This window comes from Canis lupus, chromosome 12, assembly GCF_003254725.2.
Source record: "Canis lupus dingo isolate Sandy chromosome 12, ASM325472v2, whole genome shotgun sequence".
Taxonomy (NCBI): domain Eukaryota; kingdom Metazoa; phylum Chordata; class Mammalia; order Carnivora; family Canidae; genus Canis; species Canis lupus.
This window is the reverse complement of record NC_064254.1, coordinates 65,048,895-65,075,577: the sequence shown is the minus strand read 5'-3', so window position 1 is coordinate 65,075,577 and position 26,683 is coordinate 65,048,895. Positions and strand designations below refer to the sequence as shown.

Below are 26,683 nucleotides of genomic sequence, written 5' to 3'. Positions count from 1 at the left end.
TGTCCCCCAATTTCATTTTTAAAAAGCGAGCTCGCTCGCCAGGTGTGTCCCCCAAGCTCTCACAGCTCTAATAAATAAGGAGCACCTGTAAAACAGTAGCTTGACTTGTTAAGTGACTCTGTACAAAGGAGAATATAGAAATACAGTATGTACACGGCATCCACGCGCCCCGGGGTGCGTCAAGGCCGGCGCGACACGGTCCCGGCCTCGCCCGCCCACCGCCTGCCACCCCTCCTGCCTCCCCGCCGGCTCGGCGGCCTGTGTGGGCGGGGTGGGGGGGGCACCTGGACCCCTCAACAGGGAGCAATTGCTTCTTTATCTGAGTTAGTAAACAGATACACTGAATCACAAGGTGATTTGATTTTTTTTTTTTTTAGTTTTCTTCTTTTTTTTGATTTTTTTTCCCTTATTTTTTCTCTTTTTTTTTTTTTTTTTTTCTCTGTACTCATCAGATGGGATACTCCACGACTGTCTCACCAACTCAGTGTCAGTACACATGCTCTAGAGGACTTCTGGACTCGCAGCTACAACTGTACAAGTGCACACAAGAAAATCTACCCTGTTATCCTCCACCCACTGATTGAGGATTGAATTGCACATTTCTCTTAACCATGACAGGAGAAAGCAAACAGTGAAACAGAATCATGGGTGATCTTTCTCACTTTCCCTCTTGTTTTCACTGGTTCGTCCATACCATTCTAATTATCATGAAAGGACTCTGCGTATAGAGAGATTGCTTCACTGACTTCCTGGATCACCGAAAACCATCAGGGTTGAAATTTCATCCAAGTCTTTCGTGACGCCCAGCAAATATTCCCCCTCGGATTATTTTACACCTTGAGGGCATTTTGGTCTTCAGTTCAACACTCTTGCTGTGTTCCCAAATGGGGCGCTATTTAGGAGAATTTAAAGAGAAAGCTGAGAAGAATAAACATTTACCGAGTTCTCTTGGCATTCAGTCTCTGAAAAACCACAGTATAAACTATTCATGCTGCTTCTTACATCTGTCAAATCGAAAAATTAAAAGCCATAAAAGTGTAACACTGAAAATATGGCATTAAAAAGGATAAAGGTGGCCTTTGTAAAAATAACAAGAAAAAGTATATTAGCCAATAAAATATTCTAACTCTTCATTTAAAAGTGCATCCTGGGCGGGACAGAGATGAATCTGGAGGGGTTGGGGCTCCAGCGCGATCCCTCTCCGCCTTCAAAACGTGAACAGTATAGGTCCAAAACCATACAATGCAAATCACGATTCTTAGTGTAGCAGCAAAACCACAGCAGTTTTTTTTTTTTTTTTAATGACTAAAAAAAGATTTGTGTTTTCAAATTCGTATCGTCTTCCAGCCTCACCCTCTGAGCCTCGAAGACGGAGCGGGGACATTTACCTACGTTGGTCCTTGTGGCTTGTCGGTGTTTTGATTTCCCAAAACCAGGGGCGAAATCCCTAAGTTCCTCTGGGGAGAAGCGGAGCCGGTGGCCGCCAGGAGGCCGGGCCGCGGGGTGGGTCCGAGCCGGGCCGGGCCGCTCTGGGCTGGAGGCCGCCGAGGGAGGCCGCTTCCTCAGCTGCTCAACGACAGGAAGCGCCTTTATTTGTCTGAGTTCTAGCCCGAGGGGTGGGGAGCTGACAGCTGGTGTCACTGGGTGGCGGGACGCGGTTTGCTCTCGCCCTCTCTCCACGCGAGGTACCCTGTGAGTGCGCGTTCCTGGGGGGAGAGAAGAGGGAGAAGAAGGGGGGCCCGTCAGAATCCCCTGGGCCACACCACACCCCGACCCCGACGGGGAGAACCCAGGCGGGACCCAGCGGCCCACTCAGGCCCGAGCGGCCACCAGTCCCCGGAGCCAGAGCAGCGCCGCAGATTGGGACGGGCCTTCAACCCCGGTTCTGCCCAGGGTGGGCCCTGCCAGCCTGGGGTGGCGGCTCCTGGGGGCGCCCTGACCTCACCCGGACACCACAGCAGCAGCCCCTGCTGCCCGGCGACCTTTGCCCTCGCCTTCCCGCCCAAGGTCACCCCCAAAGCCAGGCCTGGCCACCGCGGTGGGGGGCCCTGGGCCTCCAGACCTCACCCCTGTGCTCCACTGTAGGGGCTCTGGGGGCTGCTGCTGTGAAGGGGCGAAGCCCAGGGATGGGCTTTGCAGCGCAGGAAGCGCTGTCTCCTCAGAGGCCTCCTGCAGAGGCCCAGGAGCCCGGAGGAAGGCCGCTCTCCGCGGGGCCCTGCACGGCCAGGCCGGAACCCACAAGCCCCCAGGCCTGGGATCCCAGGGCAGAGGGCCCGAGCGGGGCGGTTCACCGAGGAAGGCCGGTTTCTGGAGAAGGCCCACCCCGGCTTTTACCACAGATGTTCCTCAGGCTCGGCCTCTCCATCCCTACCGGCTTATTTCACTTGCTACCAAGTGAAAGGTTTGAAACAGAACCTTCTGGGGACACTCAGGGACTCCTAGTAAACAGCCCCGAGACGAGGGCCGGCCAACTGTGACGTCTCTGAGGTTTGGGGCCGCGTCTGTCCTGCCCGCATCTCCACACCCAGGCCCTGGTTCAGCTCGACACGCATTTGCCGAGGGGATGAGGGTCAAGCAGCCCCTGTCCCCTCCCCTCAAAACTGTACCTTTAAAAAAAAATAATAATAATAATAATTTTTTTTTCCTGCAGATACGTGAGGACGCCAGAAATGTCAATGGGTAAAATCTGACTAACATGAGGTGGTGACAGAGGACTCGTAAACATCTTTACAACGGTTGAGATTATTCCTAGAACAACGAACACGTAATTTCTGAGAGGTGATAGAATTTAAAACTTGAAGGGACCCCAGAGATAGTATAATTGCTGCATTTTATAGACGAAGAAAGAGAGGCCACAAAGAGACCCGCAGCCTTGCTCAGGGTGTCTGTAGCATGAAGTTAGCAAAGTATGAGGAGGTCAAAGTGCCCACTGGGAGGACTAAGTACAAGCTTGCGCTTTAGGACCCTGCTATCCAAGTCCTGGTGTTAATGGTAACGATAATAATGATCGGCCAAAAACAAGGTTTGAAAATCTGAATGTGCATGACAGGAAATGCCTGAGTTCCCCAAATCACATTAAATCACCAGATCCGTGTGTATTTAATATGTATATTAAATAACCAAAGTGAAAATGCAAAACACCACAAGTATGCAATGGGGGTGGAATTACAAGGCCATGGAAACCTTTTCATTTGGCATGGTCAGATTTGGAAATGTGGATATTTATCTCTGAAAAAGGAGCTCATTTTTCTTTCTTTCTTGTCTCTCTCTGTCTCGTTTCTTTCCTTCCTTCTCTTCTTTGCTTTTTTTTTTTTTTTTTTTTTTTTTGAGAGTGAGACAATGGCAAGAAGGGACACAGAAATAAGAATGCCAAGAGCTGCCATCAAATGAGAGGTCATAAAGATTTGGAAAGGAGCCTCAGAAATCACGACTGGATCCAAAGACACAAGTGCAGCTTCTTCTGGGGCAGTTTCTTTTCCATTTAGGGAGCATAGCCTGGAACTTGCTGTGCAGGGAGGAAAACCGTCCCCACCTCTGGGCTTGGGCCCAAGAGTGACCAAATCTTATAGTCGGGGCGGGGGGGGGGGGGGCTCCAAATCCTTTCTTTAAAAAGGAAAAGGGAATTTTTTTTAAAAAGTGTTTTAATGCTTTCTTCCAGGGACTGGGAAACACCACCATTTTGAAGGACTTACTTGAGAATGTCGTGATTGCTTTTTTGAAGGATGTGGCTTTTTTTTTTTTCTTTAATGTGATCATGACCTCAAAAAGAGGAATCTTTCTCCAATGAGTTTCTTTATATTCAAATCACCTTTGGACAAAGGCCAAACATGGGCAGCATCAGCCTACTTGGAGAAAATTTCAAGGCTTTCATAAGGGACTGGGAAAACGGGATTATAATGAGAGCCATTCTGCAACCTTAACTACAGCGTTTGCCATCCCAAACACTATAATAATCATTATTATTCTCTGGTATCTATTATTGTCTGGTAAATAATATGTGTTTTCCCCCCAAGTTCTAAAGGGTGCAGCTGCACCACACTCTATTTTTTGCAACCCCATTCCTGCTGCTCTGAAAGCTCCTCACACCGAGCTTATTTTAAGAGAACGGCAAAGTAGACAATTTGTGCTCTTTCCTTCCCTCCACCACGTACTTGCCACGTCTGGGACACCCACAAAGGCCAGATGGTGGCAGTGCAAGTCTCTCTCTGCTGGTGACATTTGAGGAGGGGGTGGTACCGAGGTCATCCTCATCTGTTCCTGTGGCTCCTCTGGTTGGTGCAGGGCAGCCTCCTTCTTGGGGACCCGGAGAATCAAATGGAAATGGACAACCAAGCTTTGGGCTTCACCTCCCAGAAGTGACTGGTATGCAAACTATGAAACTCAAGAGCGGGGAGGAAGCGAGCTTGCAGTTTTAGAAAGTGATCATGAGGAAGCTCCAGAGCCTGGGCTAGTTCCTACCTTTGCCCTTGCCAAGCAGAGGGATCTTATGGAAAATCCAGTTTAAATTTCTTGATTTGAGCAAAGGGGAAATTACTATGATAAGTGAGACACAGACACCCATCCCCGTCCAGGGCGTCCCCTTCCTTGGCCTCCCCAAGCCTTGATTCCTCTTCTGTGCAATGGGCGCCTCTGTGAGATTTTTTTATTATATCCTCTATCTATCAAGTTCTGTGACTGTAGGATCTTCGGATCAAAGCCAGTGTCAATTATAGGGGATTATAAACTTGAGCAGTTGACTATTAATCTGTTAACAGCGCGTAAGGAGAACTAGTAATTTCTGAACCCCCAAGCCCAAAGTTTCAGAGACTTCTATTAATCACACACACACACACACACACACACACACACACACACAGCTCTCTGGCAGAGGATTTTGGAGTGTCCCTTACTGCAGGGAAGTCTAAGGAAGTGGCTGTACTTGTGCCTCACATATGGGTTTTCCTGTGAGTCAGGGGTTCATCTGAAGGCAGGACAACCCAGGGTTGTATTTTGTAAATGGTTGTATTTTGTATTAGTACCCAGGGTCCTGTTGCAAGGAATATCACACGCACACAACCCATCCCGCATACCATGCATGTACCGGGTTTGAAGGCCGGCTGCATGATGTGTGGTCTCCAGCAGGCTTGTATGGCCAGGTGCCTTCTGGATTCCAACCACCCCCGCCCCCCAGTCCCTTCAGGTCAGAAGAATGAAGTATCTTCCTTAGCAATGCATAACCAAGTGACTGAGCCTCCGCCTGCCTGGCATATTTTTCTTTCTTTCTTCCTTTTTCTTTTTTTTCTTTCTTCTTAGTAGGTTCCACACCCAGTGTGGGGCCCAGTGTAAGCCTTGAACTCACAACCCTGAGATCATGGCCTGAGCTGAGATCAAGAGTTGGATGCTTAACTGAGCCCCCCAGGTGGCCCCCTTTTCCTTTTTGACATCAGGAAAGCATTGCTAAGAATGTGATTGAGTCACTCATCCCCCGCCCCCACACAAGAATTTTCAGAGAACTACAGAGGAAAAAAACAATGTGCCTGGATACTAATAAATGTCTTCAATATTGCTACTGTCAAAATATAACCATTCTCACCTTTTCTCCTTTGGCCTGTCCAGCCTAAGACTTATGCTGGCTGCATTTAAAAGGAGATTTTATAATTTCTACACAACCACTCCCAAAAGTAATTATGTGTCCAGAGAAAAATGTTTGTCCTATTCTACATCCCAACATTTGTAAGCTGGTACAAGAGTCCACATCTGCCAGGAAGCCTGCCTCGACTTACCCATTTTCAAGACTTATTCTTCTTTCCTTCCTTAGATACCTTTGTAATTAGCATCATCAAAATCCTGTACGCCTGTCCTGTCTTACCTGTTTAGAAGGCAAGCTCCCCAAGTCTGTCATATTTATTCCCAGAGCCTAAAATCCTGTGGCATCAACTCTACAATGTGCAAGAAATGCCCACTGCTGAGCCGGCTGGCCCTTGTCCATTTACCCCAGCCCCGCAGTGATGCGGCTCACTCGGGCACGTCAGCCCATCACTTAGCACAGTTAAATACAGCCATTACGTGCTGGCTTCGGCCACGCTGTTTATCTGGGACAATAATGAGTCCCTGAGGACTGAACTGCTCTCAGGTAGCTGCAGCTATTCTGGGACACTCACAAGAGTAGAGCCCTGCGGTCAATGAGCAGAGTCACCTGCGTGAGCTGATAAACCCAAGCGTGATGCCAGATAGTGGTCTCCACGGCAGGCCCTTCCCAGAAGAGGCTACAGCTTGGTGAGGTTTTGCCAAAAACCGGTTCCTTCTCTCCCCCATCATCAATCATTGCTTCGTGAAAGTTTGGAAATGGCTTTTGCCACGATTGGAAACGGTTTTCATTTATGAAGTAGATGGCACCTCTCTTCTGACAGCTCATTAGTTGGTGAAAAACATCCCTTCTCCTTCCTAGCGTGACTGTTATGGGAAATAACCAGTGGTGGGGAGAGGGGGGTGGGAGCCAAGGGTGACAGCTCGCTGAGCTCTGGTCTGAACCACAACCTCATCACCACCGTGCTACCTCCCCACAGCGCCGATAAGCCAAGGCCCGTGTATGTTTAACAGAAAAAAAAATAATAAATTAGGCCAAACCTAAGGCCTTCCTTTTCTTTTTTTATAATTGTTTCTTTTAGCAATATCTCCTATTTTACTCTTTAATCTATAAAAATCACAACCATATAAGACCACCCACTAGGATAACTCCATCCTTAATTCTTTGTTTTACAAATTAAAAGTTTGGTTTTCTTTGCCTGGCTGCTTCTATGAATTAAATGGGTACAGAGGCCTGTTTATTCTCATAAGCGGTCACCGCCGTTTCTCGCTGACCTCTAAGAGGTACTAGGAGACAAAGAGCCCTCAACCACGGAACCCCATTGTGTGCACTCATACAAGTCCTTCTCAACATCTTCTTTAAATACCTCAAATCTTTCTGGAACCTGGGAGTTTGAGCAAAACAAATGACCCTGTCTGGCCCTTTCCTAAAAGCATGCAGGGATTCATGAGCACATGTTCACTAACCCGCTGGAGCTGGTGGCTACATCCATCCAAAAAAGAGAAAAATAAAATAAAGGAGACTTACTAATAGAGCTAATGTTCTGCAGGAAATTTTGAAGATGAGGTGAGAGCTCTGTGCCCCTGCCTTTTCAGACTGAACACATGCCATTATGGTTTGGGAAAGCTGCATTTTTTTTGCCCCCAAAGAAAGGAGTCGAATTTTTAGTGAGCACCTACTTTATATGAAATATTGCACGAGGCACTTTTGCATACTTATTCCACTTGAAAACAAGCATATTTTATATACTTATTTCACTTATACACTTTTTTCATTGAAACAACAATGCTATGTAGGTATTTATTAATGTCCCCATTTTACAGATGAGGAAACTTTCCTAGGAAGGTTAAGAAGCTTACTTGGCCAAGGTCACTAGCTAGAGGCAGAGTGGCTTGAGTCCAGCTCCTTTGACCCCAAATCCCACATTCCCATCCAGGGAGTGGTTCCCCCAGTCCTGGTTTCATTGCCCCCCCTTCCTTCCCAACAAGCAGAGGTCGCAGTGTCAGAGCCTTAAAGGGCCCCAGAGGCATACCTGGTCCAGGTCCTTTGCTTTAGAAACAAGAACTCTGAGGAGTTACTTGATAAGGATTATAATTACATTTTCATTCAAGTTTTGTCTAATACACAAACTAGCTAATGCTGGTTCACGTGTCTTCTAAAAATTCCGCCTTGAACAAAAAACAAATAGATGTTTATTGTGTTAAGACTGAGTTTGTTACCTCTCTATATCTATACTATCTGAACGTAGGCATTCTAGATTAAAAAGAAGAAAAAGATCCAAGAGCAAAAAGCAGCTTTATGTGGCAAGTAGCTATGGTTTATGGGCAACAGTACATTTTAGGATTTTAGGTGGGATCTGGAAAGGTGGTTTCTCTGGCATTTTATCTCTTCTTTACAGCCAGTCCATTAGTAGAGGAGGGAGATGGAGATATATAGAGATACAGATATAGATTATATATAGATACAGATATATAGATACATAGATATATAGATATATATCCAGAGAGAGAGAGAAGAGAGACACACTTCATGTTCAAGGAAACTAACTTCACCACACAATCTAAGAGCAAGCACACTGACTCCCCAGCACCCCACCGTCCACCCCGGCCCCCCCACCCCAGAGCCAAGGAGATGGAGAATGTGGTTAATAATTGCTTCTCTGCAACCCTTCACCCTCCCGACCCCAGATGTTGAGGTTCGACTTACTTCCTCTCTGCGATCAGCTGCCCAACGGGAGGAAGCAATACCATGGGTGGCAAAAATATGCCTCTGGTTCTTGGCAAGGGGTGTGTAACTCAAGCAGCTTTGGTCATATCTGGTGTCCCACTGAGAGGAAAGGCAGATGAGGACTCAGGTTCTAATCCTGGCTATGCCACTCTGACCTTGAGCCTTTGCTCTGTTTGTCCCAGTCTCTACTTGTAAAAGTAGAACCAGACATCTTAGAGTTTCTGGAATGGTTTCCCTAACAACCTCCAAGGTTGGCAGCATGGAAGCGTTTCATTACACCTTCCATTACACATCCAAGGGAAGCGAGTTCGGGGCTGCAGGGGCCCCCATGACAAGCACCTACTGTACGCCAGGTACTTCCTGGGCATTTTAACCTAGGTTATCTACCCTGGAGCCTGATGACTCTCTGCAGTCGGGGCTTTTACCTTCATTTTCCTGGCATACGAGACCTGCTCAGTGATTTGCCTGGGGACTCTGGAGCCAGGCTGCCAGTCAAATCCCCGCATTGTCGCTCACTGACCGATGACACCGAGTGGGAGACTTGGCCTCTCTGTGCCTCAGTTACTTCATCTGTAAAATGGATGCAGTAATGGTAACCCAGAGAGTTGCTGTGGGCATGTAACATTTGAACACTGCCCTCCTATAGAGTGTGCTCAATAATTATTAGCTGACACAATTATTTAACCAGAATGTCGGTACAAAGGAGATTATAAAGCTTATCCAAACCCTCACAGCCAGTAAGAGATACAGCCAGTTTTCCAATTGGAGCAGGTCTCACTCCAGCCCCGTGTCGTCTTCTCCCAGGCCTTGCAGCCTTTCTAGTAGGGACAGTGGCTGCCAGCGGTAGGGCACCTGGGACGTGTTCCACTGTCCACGTTTTCTTACCTGTCCCTCACAGCAATGTTCTTGCTACTGGTGACCTAGAGGAGACAAGGCACGTCCTTCCTCACCTACTGAACGGCTCTGCTGGGATCTGGACCCAGGCAGGCCCAACTCCAGAGCACATGTTCTTTTCCAGGAAACCATTCCACTGCCTTCCTTCACCACTGGGAGCCCACTGTCACTGCATGTGGGAGCTTCAGAAGATCTACGGTGTGGGAAGTAGAAAAAGATAAGAGCACATTTCCAAAGGTCATCCCACTCCCTTGACAGCACCTGCAGGCCCTGGGAGGATGGGATTCGGCTGCTATGGAAATCTCAGAAGGTGTCTGAGGTAGAGTCAGCCCCCTAAGCGTCATGGCTGCTCTTTAGTCCAGGACCAGAGCATTTGGGTGTCACTGTGGCCACTGTACAAGTTCTGTGCTCATCGGCACGGAGGTCCTCTGCCGGGAGAGCACTGCCTGCCTGAGGGCCCAACAGCCCGCACCACACCTGGCCGGCTGGCCCATCAGGAGGGCCGAGGCCCTGTTTCTGCAGCAATCTGGGGTCCAGCCAGCACCCTCGACTGGACTTTGACCTGGTCTGTCGGTCGTGAGGTTTCCTTCCACCATGGGCTGGGAAGCCTCGAGGCCTACACTGGCCACAGAGTTCTTCCTCCCGTTGCACGACTACGATGCTGTGCACACTTGGTGTATACGTGCGGCGGCCTACGCCCCTCACATGGTAGCGATAACATCCCACAATGTTTAGAAGCCACCACTGGTAATTAGCCTGTCATCAGAATGCAGCCATCAGCTTTAGGGATGCCAGTCTTTCTCTTGCTTCCTTTCAGTCTGTGAACAGCTGCTAAAGTAATTTTCTTTGAACACAGATTTCATGCTGTCACTCCTCTGCTCGAGGTCATGGTGACGTCGCCTAACGCGTAGAGTACAAATCGGGCACCCTCCGGCTCCCCCATTCACCTGCCCTCCAGGGCTCCTCTCCCTTGGCAGGAGGGCATTGCTCCAGGCAGGGCAAAGGGGAGCTCATCCCCAACGGGGCTCACCCTCTTCTGCCTCTGGGGCCTTTGACATCCTATTGCATTCCTTCCTCTTACACTCCTGAAGGCCAGGCCACGCCCCTCCCCAGACTTCAAGTCTCATGGAACCCCATCGGGGTAACTCCGTTAGCTATTGCTCTCCTGGGACTCTTCTCATTCATATATTCAGCAAATATCTGCAGGCCCAGTCTGCCAGCCCTGAGCTAGAAACTCGGTGACCCCAGGGAGTGACCCGCACCGGCCCCTGCCCTCGCTCAAAGCATACTGTCTGCAATACCACAGTGGTTTGTAGTTCTGCGTGTTGCTTGGAGAAGTTGCCTTGGTTATTTCTTGTCTCTCTCAGCAGGTTATTAGCTCCTCAAAACAAGTCAAGGACACCTGCCACTCCCTCTTCCATTATTTTGTTTGTTTGTATCCTTCCTTCTTGCCTGCCTGCCTTCCTTGTATCTCTTGACAACACCTGCACCAAGTCAATGTTAGATATCATTAGTTAAAAATGGATGTGTTTTAAAAGAAATGGATGTGTCTTGTTCTCTAGGAAAAACAAATGAAGATCATCTCTGAACCATCAATAAGTAAAAGGGGACTGCCTCCCTCTGTTTGGATATGATGGGGAATTTATTAAGTTTGCGGATTGTAAAATATGAATTAAGTATAAATTAAGAACTCCCAATACAGATTCTTTTTAAAAAGCTATTATTATTATGTATAGGCCACACACACACACACACACACACACACGTGCATGCACACAGCTGAGACAAAGAACAAGTCGATCAGATGATCAGACAGTGAGGAGTGCTGTCAAAATCAGAACTCTGAACTGGTGGCCCCTCATCTTCATTTGCAGAACCATTATGTTTTTCCAAAATTTTTCATAGTTTTTCAATTAAGATTTGGGATTCATGTTGCTCAAACCTTGGTGGATATGAAAATAGACATTAAGTCCCATGTTTATGATGCCATCATATTAAATGAGAGGAATGGAGGGACCTGAATGTATTTTTTGGTTTGGCAAATTGTAGAAATACTTTTTTTCAAACATTTGGGGTTTGGCTAAAACCAAAACTTACTTTGCCAAGCACTTTGGCCTTAATTTTTAAACCCATGTGTATTTTAAAAGAAATTCAATCTATATGTTTCTGACTCATTTACACTTAACTCATGAAAATGCTGTTTGGTGAGAGCTATTAGATGTCCAGGCAAGTTTATGAGGCTTTTTAAGCCTTCTTTTCCCCGTTCTTACCAGAGACTTGTGTTTTGCCAGCCATAAAAGAGTGTGAGCCCCAGAGGCCTGTGGTCAGTTTGAAATTTATAACCTCTGAAGCTTAAATGGATTCTGAGTGTGGAAAAAGGTTTTTTTTTTTCTTTTTTTTCCTTTCCTCTTTTTCATATGAAGTGCACAAACAGGCTACCTCTGATAAAGATGGGATCCTGGGTCTTCGTTTCCAAGATGGCTAAAGGTGAATAATAAAGAGTTCGATCTAACCACCAACAAATTGCCCCTAAGACACTTCAGAGGAGCAATATGGCACTTCAAACTCATGTGGACACGGATTCAGACCCAACCCTCTACAGGGAAGTTTTTACTAATTATTCCTAGGATAAGACAAGGAGGTGAGACACAACAAACAATTCAAGTTGAACACTTTACCTTTGGGAGAACTGGGTAATTTTTTTTTTTTAATTAGACAACCAACCCTGTTTATGATTTTTTATACATTTTTTTAAATTAGTGGAATCTACTAAAAATAGCATTTGAATTAAAACCAGAGAAGCAGGAAGAACGTGCATGCATGCTGCAGTGACTTCACCCCGTATCTTCTCTATATAATGATGCTCGGATACCACTCAATTATAGTATTCCAGTGGGAGAAAGCTTTTGGATAAAGTACTTAAAAATGGCTTATAAATATTTAAAGTATAAGCATCTAACAAATCATAATGACAAAGTTTTACATTTAACCACATGTGCTCCAAATATCTTGAAATTACTCTAAATATGGGTTTAAAATATCAAAAGGGCTTGCTGATGGGATGCAGAACTTTGCAGAGAAACTTAAACCTGATCGTTCTTGCTCCCACAACACCCAATCTGCACAATTTTTAAAGTGTGCGTGTGTAGATTTCCTTAGAAGAAGATCATGTTACAGTCTGAATCTCCAAAACAAGAGTTGAAGGATGAAATATAAGGTTTCCCTTTCTCTCACCAAATGCAGCTCAGCCACTTTGCTTCTAGATAATTTGTTAGTGTAGGTTGGCTCAAATTTAAGACAGTAACGTTTTAGAAACACATCGAGAACTCAGCCAGCTGCAAGGAGGATATCATTACAAATTGAGACACATGTTGTATGGGAATACCATTCATTTTCAATACCAAAAACATGTCTGGGGAAATAAGCCATGCAAATGAGGGAGAGATATACTTTTTAATTGCATTTTTGGGATGTTAGGTCAATGGTTCATATCGAATGAGTCCATAAAGTGTGTCTCTCCCTCCTGTTCTGTAAATGCCATCACATTCTTACCTCCCTTTTTACCCAGAACAAAACACAGCTTGCTATCAAAGAGACCCAACACACCACAGGTTCAAAGGGAGAAATGATGAGACATCCAGCAGCACAGCCAAAGAGCCAGGTGGAATGAGGCTGGGGAGCACCAGGCACCTCCCATTTGCCCCGGTCTGGACCCCGCAGCTATGGGGAAAGGCAGTTCCCTCTCTCCCTGTTGTGGGGGGGGGGCATTGGGGCAGCTTGGTTGAACTGCTGGCACATGCTTTTGCTGACACCGTAGCTCAGTACCAAGAGCCAAGGGTTCAAAGATCTGGGGAGCAACCTGACTGGTTTCCAACCTAAGAATGTGTCATGCACTCAGGAGCCACTCGACAGCACAAGAGGCTGACTGCAAGTTTTGGTTGTTATTGTCGTTTGCTTTTGCTCCAAGTCATTGTCACTGGAATCTTTTAAATGACCCTTGAAATAATCTGTGGGTGTCCGTGAGTGTGTGCTGTGCATGGGTTCCCCCTCTCTGCGGACGGCCTCACGGTCTCAGTCGGGAACCCCACTCCACCCCCCGTCAGGCAGCATGCTGTGGACACCCACAAATTTGGAGGAGAGGCCTACCCAGTTAACATTCAGAGCTGGCGTCTGAGACGGCGTCCACCCCTTTGCCGTGAGAATGGGACCCTGTTAAATGAGGCCCACATCACATCATCTCTTTTGCAAAGCTAAGTGAGTTGTTTCTCTGAAAATGGCTTTCTTTTATGCTTTTGAGGCTTTAAAAACCAAAAGTTTACACGTGCAGAATGCATCGCCTTAACACACATTCATATGTGAAGGGCTACCCTGGAAACCTGCAGCGAAGAATACAAAATCATTCTGTGCAGGGCAGGGTGAAGGAAGGAAAACACAACGGCCACCTTTGTGGCCCTTTGGCACAACCTCTTTGGCACAAGAGAAGCTGGAGAAGGCAGCGTGCTGGGGTGGAGGTGTCTCACTACATGAGGTAAGTGTCCCGGGCTGTGGTGTATTTTGGTCCTCAAACACCTCTGCCCCTCCTCAAGGCTTGTCTGCACCAACGTAGGTGTAAGTGATTGAACCATGATGCCCAGGCAGCAGCTCAGGCTGGCAAGGGGAGGATTCATTGGAAATCAGACGGGGAATTTCTTTCCAGTGCCTTTCTGAGCAATGGTTTGTTAATAGGTGATGGAATGCTTTCCCCTCTGTCCAGGTGAAGAAGCATGCTAGGGAGCTAGGGAGCTAGGGAGCTAGGGAGCTAGGGAGCTAGGGAGCTAGGGAGTTAGGGAGTTAGGGAATTAGGGAGTTAGGGAGCTATAGAGTTAGGGAGCTAGGGAGCGAGGAGTAAAATGGGTAACACTTCCAGACACAGTGACATCAATGCCTTAGTGTCTACTGAGCCGTCCACTTCCCGGGCGCTGGCCATCCTGCTCCCTCGGCCTCAAAAGCAGGGTGGAAGCTTTTCCACTGAAGGACAATGTCTCCCACTGGAGTAGAAACTTCCAAAGCTAGGGGCCTGGGAAGCATCTAGCTTGTTTCTTTTCTTGCTTACCTTTTCTTGTGCTCATGGGATATGAAGAGTCCATACAGCCTTTTGCCTTTGGTCACTAAGGCCATCTTCTGAGGCAAGTGCTACATTACGGAGCTGTGGACGGTGGTTCTGCAGACATCGGGTCCACAGAAAATACTGCTGAAAAGAATTCTGTTTTAAGGGAAGCTTTACCATTAAATCGGCTTCCTCCGAGCGACAAGAAAAATTCCAGCTCAGATATGGCTTAGTGATAAGATAATCCTTCAGAGATGTCAGGCAAACTTCTGAAGCCAAAATCTATAGACCTCTCCTCCCAAGAAAATGCCTTGTGCACAGGTATATAAAACTTGCTTTGAAATCCCAGTGGGGAGCAGCTGAAGGCCATCCATGGACTAGTTCAGGGAGCAGGAGACCAGCTTAAGGGAGCTGCCACATGAGCCGGAAGGCCTGGAGCACGGCTAGCACGAGCATGGCACCTGCACGCCCCTGAGACTCCGTTCTGCAAAGTTTGCACACTAAGCACTGTGTCACCTCACCCGAGTCCCAGCCCCACAAAGATGGAGGGTTATGGCTACATCTGAAAGAAGTAAATACCCGGTCACGTACGTCATTTCCTAGTCCATCGTAATCTGATTGAAATAACATCCAAAAGCCAGATGCTTACATATGGAAACCACCCCTGTCCACCCTCAATTTTAAGGGTTAAAATAGAGCCAGCGGCACTGAACGAGATCTTGACCCTGCGCATTCCAGAAAAGTCTCCCGTACGAGTCTGAAATGATCACAGAAAGCTCGGGCAGGTCCTCCCCCACTCACCCGTGTACATGATGCGGACCTGGTGGTTCCTCTCTGGCTCTTTGAATTACCCCTACCCGAACTGGACAGCTACCCGCACCCCCACAGCCCAAACTCGAACATCAGGAATTATATGGCCAATTCCCGCACACCCCATAACCAAGTACTGTTGGTTAAGAATCTCCAGTCTGGCCTAGGATCTGAGCACATCGCTGATTGGACTCATCTCACCTCACTCTCAGGTTTTCTTCTTTTCCTTGCTTTTGTAGGACGCACCCGTAGCAGTATTTAGAATGTATGGGGGATCCCTGGGTGGCGCAGCGGTTTAGCGCCTGCCTTTGGCCCAGGGCGTGATCCTGGAGACCCAGGATCAAATCCCACGTCAGGCTCCCGGTGCATGGAGCCTGCTTCTCCCTCTGCCTATGTCTCTGCCTCTCTCTCTCTCTCTCTCTCTCTCTCACTGTGTACCTATCATAAATAAATAAAAAAAAATAAAAAAAAAGATATATAAAAAAAAAAAAAATAGAATGTATGGACCTGACTTCCCAGGCGGTCTACCCTCTCCAATTTCTCAGCTGGAGAAACTAAGCTGCCAAAAAAAGTTACCTGTCACCTCTTGATGAAGCCCCTTCGGAATTCCTGATGAAGCCAACACCGCTCCCCTCAGCTTGAGATAGTCCTTCCTGGGACTGTGGCTCCATAACCAGACTAATAACTAAACTCCAAGATGCCACAGCTAGGGCTGCCTCCTGCAGCTCTCCCAGAGAAAACAGAAAGTGGGAGGCACCCCTGCTGCCGAGGCTGAGGAAGCACTGAGGCTTCGGGGCCAGGGAAAAGAGTCCCAGATTTTCTTCCTGTTTTAGAAACATGTAAGAAATCTGGAAGGCACGAAGGTGGGAAGTCGTATGGACTTGTTGCTCCAAGGGGATGGAAAAAGTGAGGGCGAAAAGGTTACTCATGGTACACATTTTTTCCATTGATTATTTTACTTAGAATATGTCATTTCCCTGGAAAATCGAGGAGGGGGGGGATATTTTCTTTTGAATATCTTCAAACATTTGCAAATGGTTACTCTGAACTCCCCAATGTACCATAAACAAGTGTAAACTGTAGAAATTCAGAAAATGTACAAATACAAACAGCTATCCCCCAAGCTCCAAGGCAAAGACAAAGATGGGAGTATTCCATTTACAAATGGAATTCTTTGCGGATAGAATAGTTTGGAAAATGTTTATACGTTGTTTTTCTTATTATTTGGGGGAATATTTTCTTTCCAGCCTACAGAAGCTGCAGAACTGGTGTTTGGAGTCTTGAAAGTCGAAGATTAAAGGGAGATTACAATCTTTCAAAATCTTCGACTAAAACTTAATTAGTTCTGCCTCCAAAGACACTAGCTGCCCGTTGAAATCGTCTGTAATCATATCAACAGAGAATGAATGCATGAAGTCAGGTAACCAGGAACGGAAGCCCTTCAAAACTGGGGCGGGGGGGACGACAACAACAAAAAACCCCCCAAAAACACCAAACCTAGTATTTGCTGAGAACTAGCAAACATGATGGTTTCTTTGGAGAAAATCGTAGCTGCCTCGCTTACTGATTTGAAGAGAAGTCGGCTTTGAATCTGCCTAACATGATAAACAAACCAGTAATAGAGTAAGAGAACGGCAGGCCCAGGGAAAAAGTATGAAGAACCCCGACAAGTTACCAGCGGCCTCTCCAAGAGAAATAATGTATGAGTCACCAACGAGCACATGGAGAAATCACTCAGCTGCACCTCATCCACCACAACCGAGGCCAGTTTAATGCTTTCCCCTTTGGCTCTAACTCGTCACCATCCGTGTTCTCCGTCAGGGCACAAAAGCCATGCCGCCCTTTATTTAACGGATGCATTTCCAATTTCCACAACCATATGAATGGGCTGGGTTTCTGAAGGCACCGAAGAAAAACAGCACCACATGTGCACAGAAAATCAGGAAGGGTCAGAGAATGTGAGTGAATTACGGCGGGTTGAGACTGTGCTTCCAGGTGACATGCAACTCCAGAGGGCAAGAGGAAATGTGATTTAGTGAAGGAGAGGCAGTTCACCGCCCCCCTCCCGCCGTCTTAAATCACTTGCCTTGTCACCCTGCTGAAGCTAGCGAAGCCTGAGTGTCTCGGACTTTAGAGAAAAGCTGTAATTTCTTGGGGGACCCATCATAAAAAGAACTCTCCAGTCTCGAGGGGCTATGGGCAATTTTGTCACTGCATCTTCGGAAACTGGCCGAAGCCAGGTTAATATTTTTAGTAACGACTCTGGTCCACATACGAGACCCTAGCCTGACTCTTTATTCAGAAACATTTATCATCCAAACAGCCATCATCTAGTTCATGCTTTTATGTTCTTTTGGGCCCGTGCTACTCATGGACCGGTGGCACTATTCTTGACCTGGTCACTTCTCACTCGGGTCATGGAAGTAAAATCGTTTACCCTCCCCTTCCTCCTGTAATGTCATCGGAGTGAGTGACATTAGAATCGTTTTTAAAATTACAATTCCCAATGCTTTCTGGCTTTCTTTGTCCCACACCTTCCTGCTACTCACTGCTTTATTAACCAGATTACATTAGTCTGGTGGAGACGTCAGGGGCACTGGAAGTTGTGGTGACTCTGAGAAGGCTGAGTCCATCAGTCTTCAGACAGTAGAACTTGTAGGTGTAAAACCCAGGAAGGAGGGTGAACCGATTTTTACTGTTCTGCTCCGACTGGCAAAGCCATCAGTGGAAGGAAACCTCAACCTACGGTGACCAGGAAAGCCTTCTTGCACCACCAGCAGCCCCCTCGAGCTGGCTCTATGCCTCCCAAGCAAACCTCCGGCTGCAAGTTAGGTAGGTGCCCACGTAAACATGCCAACTTGGAGACAGTGTCTGGACACGCCACATCAAGTGTTCTGGTCCACATTTATATTTCCCACTGTGGAGTAACGGGCTGGTATTCTAGGTTTGCTGTTGTTGCTGGAAAAACAAGAATTGAACACTGTCAAAAAGAAGAAAAAAGAATACTGTCTCAACACTCAGAGAAGCTGGTAGGTATGCTGGGTTTTTAAAAGTCTAGGAACTTTCCTCAAGACAAGGAAGGCGAATAAAAGACTTTTATCAAGCGGGGCCATCAAGGGACCATTTAGCCTGTTCTCTTACAGTGGTTTGAAGAAACTGCAGCTCTGGAGTCAGACAAGCTGGATTTGAATCTTGACTGCTCGCTAGCTTGGGCATCTTGGGCAAATTACTTAATTTCTACGTCTCGGCTTCCTCATCGGTAAAACAAAGACAAAAATAATTGCCATCCAGATCCAGACCCCAATAAATACTACTGAAAAACACTTACAAGAAGGCCTACACATACAAACGTGAGCAAGTGTTTGTGCTAGAAGGTCCACTTCCACCCAGACTTCCTTCCTCCCTGGGGGTATATCCCCCCACCAGACTGTACGGGTCTTGAGGGCAGGCGCTGCGTCATATTCCCCCTCTGTGTCTCCCAGCTCGTGGAAGAAGCTGCGCACAAGTTAGGTGCTCAATAAACGTTCACTCCTCTTCCTCTGCTCTCCACAAAGCCCCGAGAAGCCTCAACTGAATGTTAGCCCAACTGCCGTCTTCTGGGACAGCAGGCCTGCGTGTGTGGCAGGTCTGAGTTACATACTGGTTCCCCCACTTGCTAGCTCTAACTTGGACAACATCTCCATGCCCTATCCTCCTCCTTGGTGGGGTACAGAGGAGGCCCATTCCGCCAGGTGGTGGGAAGGTCAAAAGAGGCTACACATGCTAGTTCCTCTTCCCCTTACTGAAACTCTGGCCTCATTATCAATAGCTCGTTTTGGCAGTAGGCAGGGTTCCTTCTGGTCACGGGGTCAGACATAGGGGGACTCTCAGCCTCCTCGGAGGTGTGGCCCTTTCTCCCGCCGAAGCCTTCCACTGTCTGCAGCGGTGAGCGACCCACTGGGCCACTGGGATCGAAAAAGGAGAGACTGAAAAGCTGGTCAGCCGAGCTGGAGGCCTGCTCTAGGCAATGCTGGTGGGGGACCTGAAGGAAGAGACCCCCCTCCCTGAACAGGAGCCACGGCCTCGCTTCCAACGCTCTGCCAGGGAGATGGCGCTTAGTGGCCTGGGGTCAGCTGGCATCAGCACGTGAGAAGATTAGTTTTTCTTCTCCTCTGGCCGATGGAATCCAGGATTTCGGGGGAAAATCTGGTGAGTCGAGACACTCTGCTAACGAGCCCGCCAGCTCCAGGAAGTGTGGCCCAGCTCCCCTTTTAGGGCAGCCCTGTAACCTCCTGACTGAACATTTGAAGGGTCCCAAGTAACCTGTCCTTCCTCCCCAACGCCCTCCTCTTCCTCCACAGGGAGAGGAGCAGAGGAGCAACGGTTTGGTTAAGCACACGGCGTTCCAAGTCAGGTTCGCCACTAAAGAGGTCACCCCGGGGGGCGGGGGGGGGCATGGCCTCTACCTGCCGCGACTCGGTTTTCTCAGCTGTAAAATGGGGATGACGCTGCATCAGAACAAGGGCGCTACGTCGGGGTGAGCACCCCGAGGTGCCCCGGGGAGGGGGGGGGCCTCGCAGAACCTTGATTATCAAACAAGGCTCCGCGGCGGCGCCCGGGCGCAGGGCAGGTGCACCCGGCTCGGGGCGCAGGAGGAGAGCCCCGGAGGCCATACCAACCTTTTTTTTCTTTTTTTTTTTTTTTACTTATTCTGATTTCTAATCCGGAGGCACCTGCGTTTGAGCGGAGGCTCCAGGTCCTCGGGCCCGGCGCCGAGCAGGGGCGCGGCGATGACGCCCGGCGCCAGGGCGCTCTTCTCCGCGGGCTTTGGCACCGGCTGGATCACGCAGCCCGCCTTGGGCAGCATCCGCAGGGCGTACGCGTGGTCCTCGTCCGCGGGGTTGTTGAGGTTCGGGTCCGACTTGTCGCCCCCCGCCAGGGCCTCCTCCCCCATCAGCTTTTTGGCCGCCTCCGCGTCCAGGTGGCAGTTGGAGGCGCAGTTGTTCTCCTTGACCGACTCCAGCTCGCTCAGGGCGGGCTCGTCGGGCGACAGCAGCTTCCTGGGCGGCGCGGGCGGCGGCGGCGGCGGCGGCGGCGGCGGCGGCGGGGGATGCTCGGGCGGCGGCTCCGCGCCCTTGGCGCCCTCGGCGGCGGCGGCGGCGGCGGCGGCGGCGGCGCGCGTGCCGTTCACGATGACGTTGCAGGCGGCGGCGGCCTCCGGGCCTGCGGGGGCGCCCGGGCCCGGGTCGCCGGCGGCGGGCGGGCTGCAGTGGCCGTCCCTGCAGCCGCCGCAGGTCCTGCGCTCCGCGGCGCCGGGCTCGCGCTCCGCCTGGCCGTGCGCGTGCAGCGCGCGGTGGATCACGTTGTGCAGCCGCGCGCGGTGGCCCACCGTGAGGTCGATGACGCCGTCCTGCGGGCCCTGCAGCACGCCCGCGAAGCCCGGGGGGCTGCCCGCGCGCCGCGTCAGGTCCACCACGTCGCTGCGGCCGGGCTCGGCGGGCGCGGGCGCGGGCGGGGGCGCGGGCGCGGGCGCGGGCGCGGGCGCCAGGCTCAGCGCTTGGCCCGAGCAGCCGGGCGGCGAGTCCGCGGGCTTGGACGGGCCCTGCTTGGAGTCCCGGGGGGACAGGGAGCGCCCGCCCGGCTTGCCCCCCGCCGCCGACGGGTCGCCAGGGGCGCTCGGAATGAAGCTCTCCCCGTTGCTGGAGAATCCGTTGGGGGGCTTGGAGTCGTTGACGTGAGGGATGGGGATGGGGATGGGGATGGGCACGGGCAGGGGCACGATCACGGGGTACGGCACGAGCAAGGTGGGGGGCGGCACCAGCGGGGCGAGCGACGGCAGCCCGAAATTCATCATCTGCGGCACGGGCATCGGGCCGTTGGGCATCATGCTCACGGGCGGGAAGGGGAGGCTGGGCAGGGGCGCGCCCGGGGGCGGCGGCGGCAGCAGGCCCGGGGGGTTCCCGGGCATGGTCGGGGTGCTGGGGGCGTGGATGTGGGGCGACAGCATGGGCCGGTGCATGGGGCTGGACGTGGGGCCCAGGTTCCGGGGGCCGCCGGGCGGGGGCCCGATGCCGGGAAGCATGGGGTTGGACAGAGGGCTGTTGGGGTTGGAGGCGTGGTGCGGCGGCCCGCGGATGAAGGGCGGGCGGATCTGCTGCATGATCTGCTGCTCCATGAAGATGGGCAGCGGCACCGGGCCGCGGTTGGTCATCACCATGGGAGGGCTGCGAGGCGGGACGCCGAGGGGAGGCCCGATGCTAGCGGGCGGCTGGACGGAGACGGGAGGGATGCTCGGAGTCTCGCTGATGGGCATGGACTTGGGCACTGGCGTGGGGATTTTAGTGACAGAGCAGTTGGCGGTGTCAGATGGAGAGACGGTGGTGGACGACGATGGGCCAGGGCCCTGGCTTTGGCCAGCTGCAGCCACCGGGGAGGGGGCCTTCCTCCGAGCATCTGCTAGAGGGATATTCCAAGAGTCTGGAGTGAGCAGCTGCACCCCGGTGCCTTCTGCTTTATTTTCCATGGGAGGGTGTAATGTGCTGCACAGCCCAGCTGGAAGATTGGCCTGTGTCTCTTTGTAGAAAATGTCCATTTTGTACTGATTGAGACATTTTGCACTGCAGAACTGAAGCCTTCTTTCCCCGTCCCCAAAATCCAGGTATTCTTTTGTGTGTCTTATGTGCTTACACCAGTCACATACCTACAACACAGTAATAGAAAAGAGAAACAAGATAAGCAATTTCCTCTGGTAGATAGTGTTTCGTGTTTCACATAAGGGTTCTTTCAAACTTTATCACAATTTTTTTTTCCCCCCAACAGGCTGAAGTGTTTCTTTCGGAAAGGCAACAGTCTTAAGTGTTTGTAAAATGATTTCTCCTCGGGAAGTCAGACTCGCTTTTTAAATAGTAACTCTCCAGAATAGCAGTTATCACCATCTAGCATTAAAAAAACAGCCGCCGCCGCCGCCGCCACCACCACCACCACCACCACCACCCAAACCTGTGCTGTGCCCTTTCGGCTCAATGTAAAGGTGGCTCTGACAGAAAGGCGTACATCTATCTGCCTGCCCACGTATTTTCACTTGTCAAAAGAGGCTCGCTGTAAATATAAATGGAAATACCTGTGGAGAGGAGGATTCTCCAGGAATTTCGGTGGCCTTTGAAACAGAGCCCCATAAAATTCTCCTCACGCAAAGTCACTGTACGCTATTGACTGTGTTCAATAATGCAGTTGGAAAGGTTGTGCTGTGTTAACCAATAACACAAAGCGCGGAACATCATTATGTCTGGCTTCCAAAGGGAAACTTGGAATTAGTCATGAAGTCTGTGTGAGGTTTAGCTATTCCCAACCTGTGATGTTGCAGCAAGCTAGAATTATTTTTTGAGCTGTTTGCCCACTCTCTCTCAGTAGTCAGAATTTTTGGTGACATTTCTTGGCAGGCGGTCTTATTTAACAACTTTTCAAACACCAGAGAACGTTTTCCAAAAGTTGTTATGGCTTCCCCCCCCCCCCCCTTCAAATCTACTCCTGGCAAACGAAAGATATCACCAAATTTATTTTAAAGTTGGGCTGCAGAACTAATTAAAGGCTGAGAGCTTTTCCCAATTGGAAATCACTAGACATCAAAGTTCAAAAAATAGTCATTCTCGGCTTCAGAACCCATTACTTTGGAGAAATTATTGTGATTTCATTAACACATTAATTTTGCAACACCATCAGCTCTCACAGATGGTGAAGACATGATCTACAATTCAAATATGACTCTTGTTTGCACAAATGTCTTTCCTTCATATGGCATTTTAAACAAGAATTAATATGAGTAATCTTGCCATAGCTATAAACAGATAAACAGATGTCAAAATTTTCAGTAGTTCTTTCAGTGCCTTACTTTTTTGACTGAAAAATTACACACACAATTTTTTCTCTTTCTTTCTTTCTTTCTTTCTTTCTTTCTTTCTTTCTTTCTTTCTTTCTTTCTTTCTCTTGGTCATTTCCTTAGCTTAGCACTCAGTCATTACAGCAGCAGAGGAAGAATTCTGAAATGCAGTGCAATGGTGAGTTCCCTGATTTCAAGGCTCTCCTCCATAAGCACTGATTCCAATATTGCTCTGAACGGGACCTTGTTTCTGTTGAGGAGGGTGTGTCTGTTGTTCCTTTGTTGATGCATGTTGTGTTTTTTTTTTTTTAACTATGGTAAACTGATAGCATTAAAAGATGATAACTTTTAATCACAATTGGTCACATCAACAATGCAAAAACAACATATGCTGGGCATTTGATTACTCATCTCATTTAACTCTCAGCTTTCCTTGACTGTAAACAGTGGTGGCATGCTAGTATGTGACTGGGGGTGTACACGCTTGTGGCAGATGTGGCTCTGTGTGTGCAAATCCACTCTCTTCCTTCTCACTTTCTTTTTTTCACTGATATTTGCAGGTAATATACTGCAAGGCGTGAGACCGAATAATGGATACTTATTGGCACACATTCATTTTCTGTGTAGTCTCATAATCAAATTTCAGAATCCTTGTTGCAAGAAGAATAATTTCAATGCTAATATACTTCTGCATTTCAGAACGGTATTTTCAGGTTTTTCTAGAATTACAGGAATTTTTTTAATCATAGTTGAGATGTCTACAAGTTTATGAGTAAGTGCAGAATTGCCTCTGATGAAAAGAAACACACAAAAATCCACCAGACCCTCAAAATTCTTATCTACATAAAGGTCAAATAAACTAGTAGTTAAACCTTGAGGCAAGTAAGTTATTATTTTTAAAACCTGATTTTTGTAAAGTTAATATATAATGATGTGACATTTAAATTCTTGTGTGAAATAAAGCCACCTGAGTCTATTTCAATATTAGGCATCCACAGAAAGCCTAAAATGTAAATTTATAAGCTTGAAGGAAAGGATCAAAGATAGCTTCTTTAATCACAAACTAAAAAATATTATCAATGAATTAAACTAATTAAAGTAATATGCCAAATTTTCTGGCATATTTCTTTTGGATCTTATTTTTTAACCATAAGGGGAAAGAGTTTTCTGAAATCCTTAATTGCTTTTTAAATTGCCAGATTGAATTATTTGCCTCCAGAGGATTCCTCTGTTTCCTCAAGCTAAATAAATATTTTCAAGTGGAGTCACAAAAAATAATCTAAATATAACTTAAATGTTCTCCCTTCCTTCACATCCTTCACTTTTAATAATTCAGTGATGAATAAGGAATACCCATAGATCCAACCAATTATCAAATGAGAATTCTCCACCACATTTTATCTATTTCCACATAAAAAGAATTTGAGACATCAAAGTTTTAAAGCAAAATTCTATTGCATCAAACTTTCTGGTTAAAGCAACAGCCTACTGTTTACAACTCTGCTTCCTGCAACATCCTAAAGTGTTTAGGTAATAGCGTGAAAGTTCATGACTGTCTCGTTTTGGGTAATGTTGAGTGTGAATGTGTGTGCATCCTTGCCTTATTAGATTTCAATTCAGAACACTGACCTGAAAATACAGAAGAGCAATCTTTCTGATGAAGCAAAAATTATTAGAGAAAAAAAAAAACCTGTCACTTAAGAAATAATGAATCAAGTCTGTCTTACAGGACACATCATTTAAGATGAGGTCAATGAATTTATGGCACAAATGGCTATATCATGTGAGGCAATAAAACACAGTACCATCATTCATTCTACATCTAACTAATGACACACTTCTGGTAATTAAAGATTTCATCATAGGAGCCTGAGCCGATTACTTAAGATGTGATAGTTAGGTGAAAATATATACTATAGATCTCTCTCTTTAATAGAATAACATTTGCATATCCATGAAATACACAGCATGCGTCTCATAAACTATGGTTTTCTGAATTGTGTGTTCTGGGAGAGTCTTCCTCTCTTTTTCCACAGGCAGCTTTAATTTTGTGTGTGTGTGTGTGTGACTTTTTGAGGCATTAGTTTTTTCTTATTATGCCAAGAAGTACCAAAATTCCTTCAGATATTTTAAAAGATAAAGATTAAGAAGTGCAGAGCTCAACTCACTGGGCTCTGGAATGATTTCCCCCTAATTCCATCCCAGCTTTGTTTCTGTTGGAATCTGGCCTCTTTGGTTCCACTTCTCTCCCTAACAGGTCCCAGATTGGACAGAGCTGAAGCTAAAGCCGTTTAACGATGGCAATCTGGGGACTGAACAATCAGCTAATGCAATGCCATTGAGCAAGACAGCTGAAATGCTTCGTATCACAAATACATAATGTATCACCAGGAAGACAAAAAGATCACAAAGGAGATAAACAAATGCGTATTCCATTCAACCCTATAACAGCAGTCCTCAAAAAGATTAAATTTACCTTCCTGGGATGTGTCCAATTCTAAACAACAGAATGAACATTTCCTTTAGTCCATTTAGAGTATTTATATTTTGGTGGCTGACTGCCAGGGTAGTACTTATAAGCTCAGTGGCCTGATGGATTCACTCCTTTCCTGTGAAATAAATGTGTGGCAACCTACACCGCTAAACTACTCAAAAGACACTGCCTCAGCAGAAATATCACTTGCTCTTGATAGAAGAAAACTGGAAGGCAGGACTTCTGGTTCCTATAACTCTTTCCATCTTGTATTTCCCCTGGAAAGAAAGAAAGCTATTCATGTTGGCAACTGAGCCTTTATTTTTATATAAACGTCCAAAGTCAAAGCCAAAGTATGCCATGAGGTTACCCACATGGGTATAATATATACATTCTGCTGGGCTTAAGAGAAGACTCGGGTGACTGGGGAGGGGGTCAGGGTTCCTAATTAACACATTAATCAGCTGTCGACTGTGGGAGTGAGGTTCACCCTTTAATGGAGCCCACGACCGCCTTCTGAGTGGTAATCTGGCATGAGGCAATATTTAATTAAGAAGCCCTTTTGCTGAAATCTTTCTTATCTGGGCAAAGACATTTGTGGCAATGGAACAATTAAAAGATAGTAGCAATCCCCTGAATGCCATCAACACTTTGAAAAATGACACAAAACCTTCATGTGCTCCTGACTTTCCACAAATAGAAGCACCCAGGTACCAACTCAGAAGGTATAGCTCCTTAAACGAAATTGTAGCTTGCCCTAAGCGGCTGGTTCTCTAGGTCTTGGCCTATTAAATGTGGATCTTACAGTCCACATGAGCTCAAGAAACAAACCAAACCAAAACAAAATCATGAGCTCACCCAAGAGTGAAGCAAAGGAGGACAGATAGACATCGGTGGTGGTGGTGGTGGGGGGGAATCAGCGTTTTTTAAAGAGTCTGCGGGCACCCTTCCTGTAGTCACCCCACAGCCTGAGTTGAGGGCTCCAAACTGACCCCACCTGGAGACCTGCTTCCAGCCTGACGATGGTTCCAGCAACTGTTTTTTGGGGGTTCGACATTGCCTCCACCAGGGCCCTAATTCAGTGCCCTCGGGCAGCAAAGGATGCTATGGAAATCACCTGGGATTTGGAATCAGAAGACGTGGGTTCGAGTCTGGGCTCCACTGTTTACTAGCAGTACAACTTATGAAAATCTCAGCTTCATTTTTTTTTTTTTCCTCCGGGAAATGGAACTAATAGTAACAGGCAGATCCCTCGGCTTGCTGCACGGTGCA

At 47.9% G+C, this 26,683-nt stretch overlaps 1 protein-coding gene across 7 annotated transcripts in view; it reads right to left on the bottom strand.

Annotated features, from left to right (window-relative positions):
• Window positions 1-452: 452 nt before the first annotated feature.
• LOC112658709 (sine oculis binding protein homolog) overlaps window positions 453-26,683 on the bottom strand; it is a 162,624-nt gene continuing 136,393 nt past the window's right edge. For 3 of the 7 annotated variants that reach the window (XM_049092434.1, XM_049092437.1, XM_049092438.1), the window contains 2 exons: window positions 19,796-21,762; window positions 453-1,706 (listed from right to left, as the gene is read on the bottom strand). In XM_049092434.1, the coding sequence (XP_048948391.1) occupies window positions 1,571-1,706; window positions 19,796-21,762 (2,103 nt within the window). In that variant the 3' untranslated portion in view covers window positions 453-1,570. Of the gene's footprint in view, window positions 1,707-17,355; window positions 18,064-19,741; window positions 21,763-26,683 lie in introns of those variants that run through there. The other 4 variants (XM_035697997.2, XM_025444943.3, XM_049092436.1 and 1 more) reach the window with 4 other exon arrangements.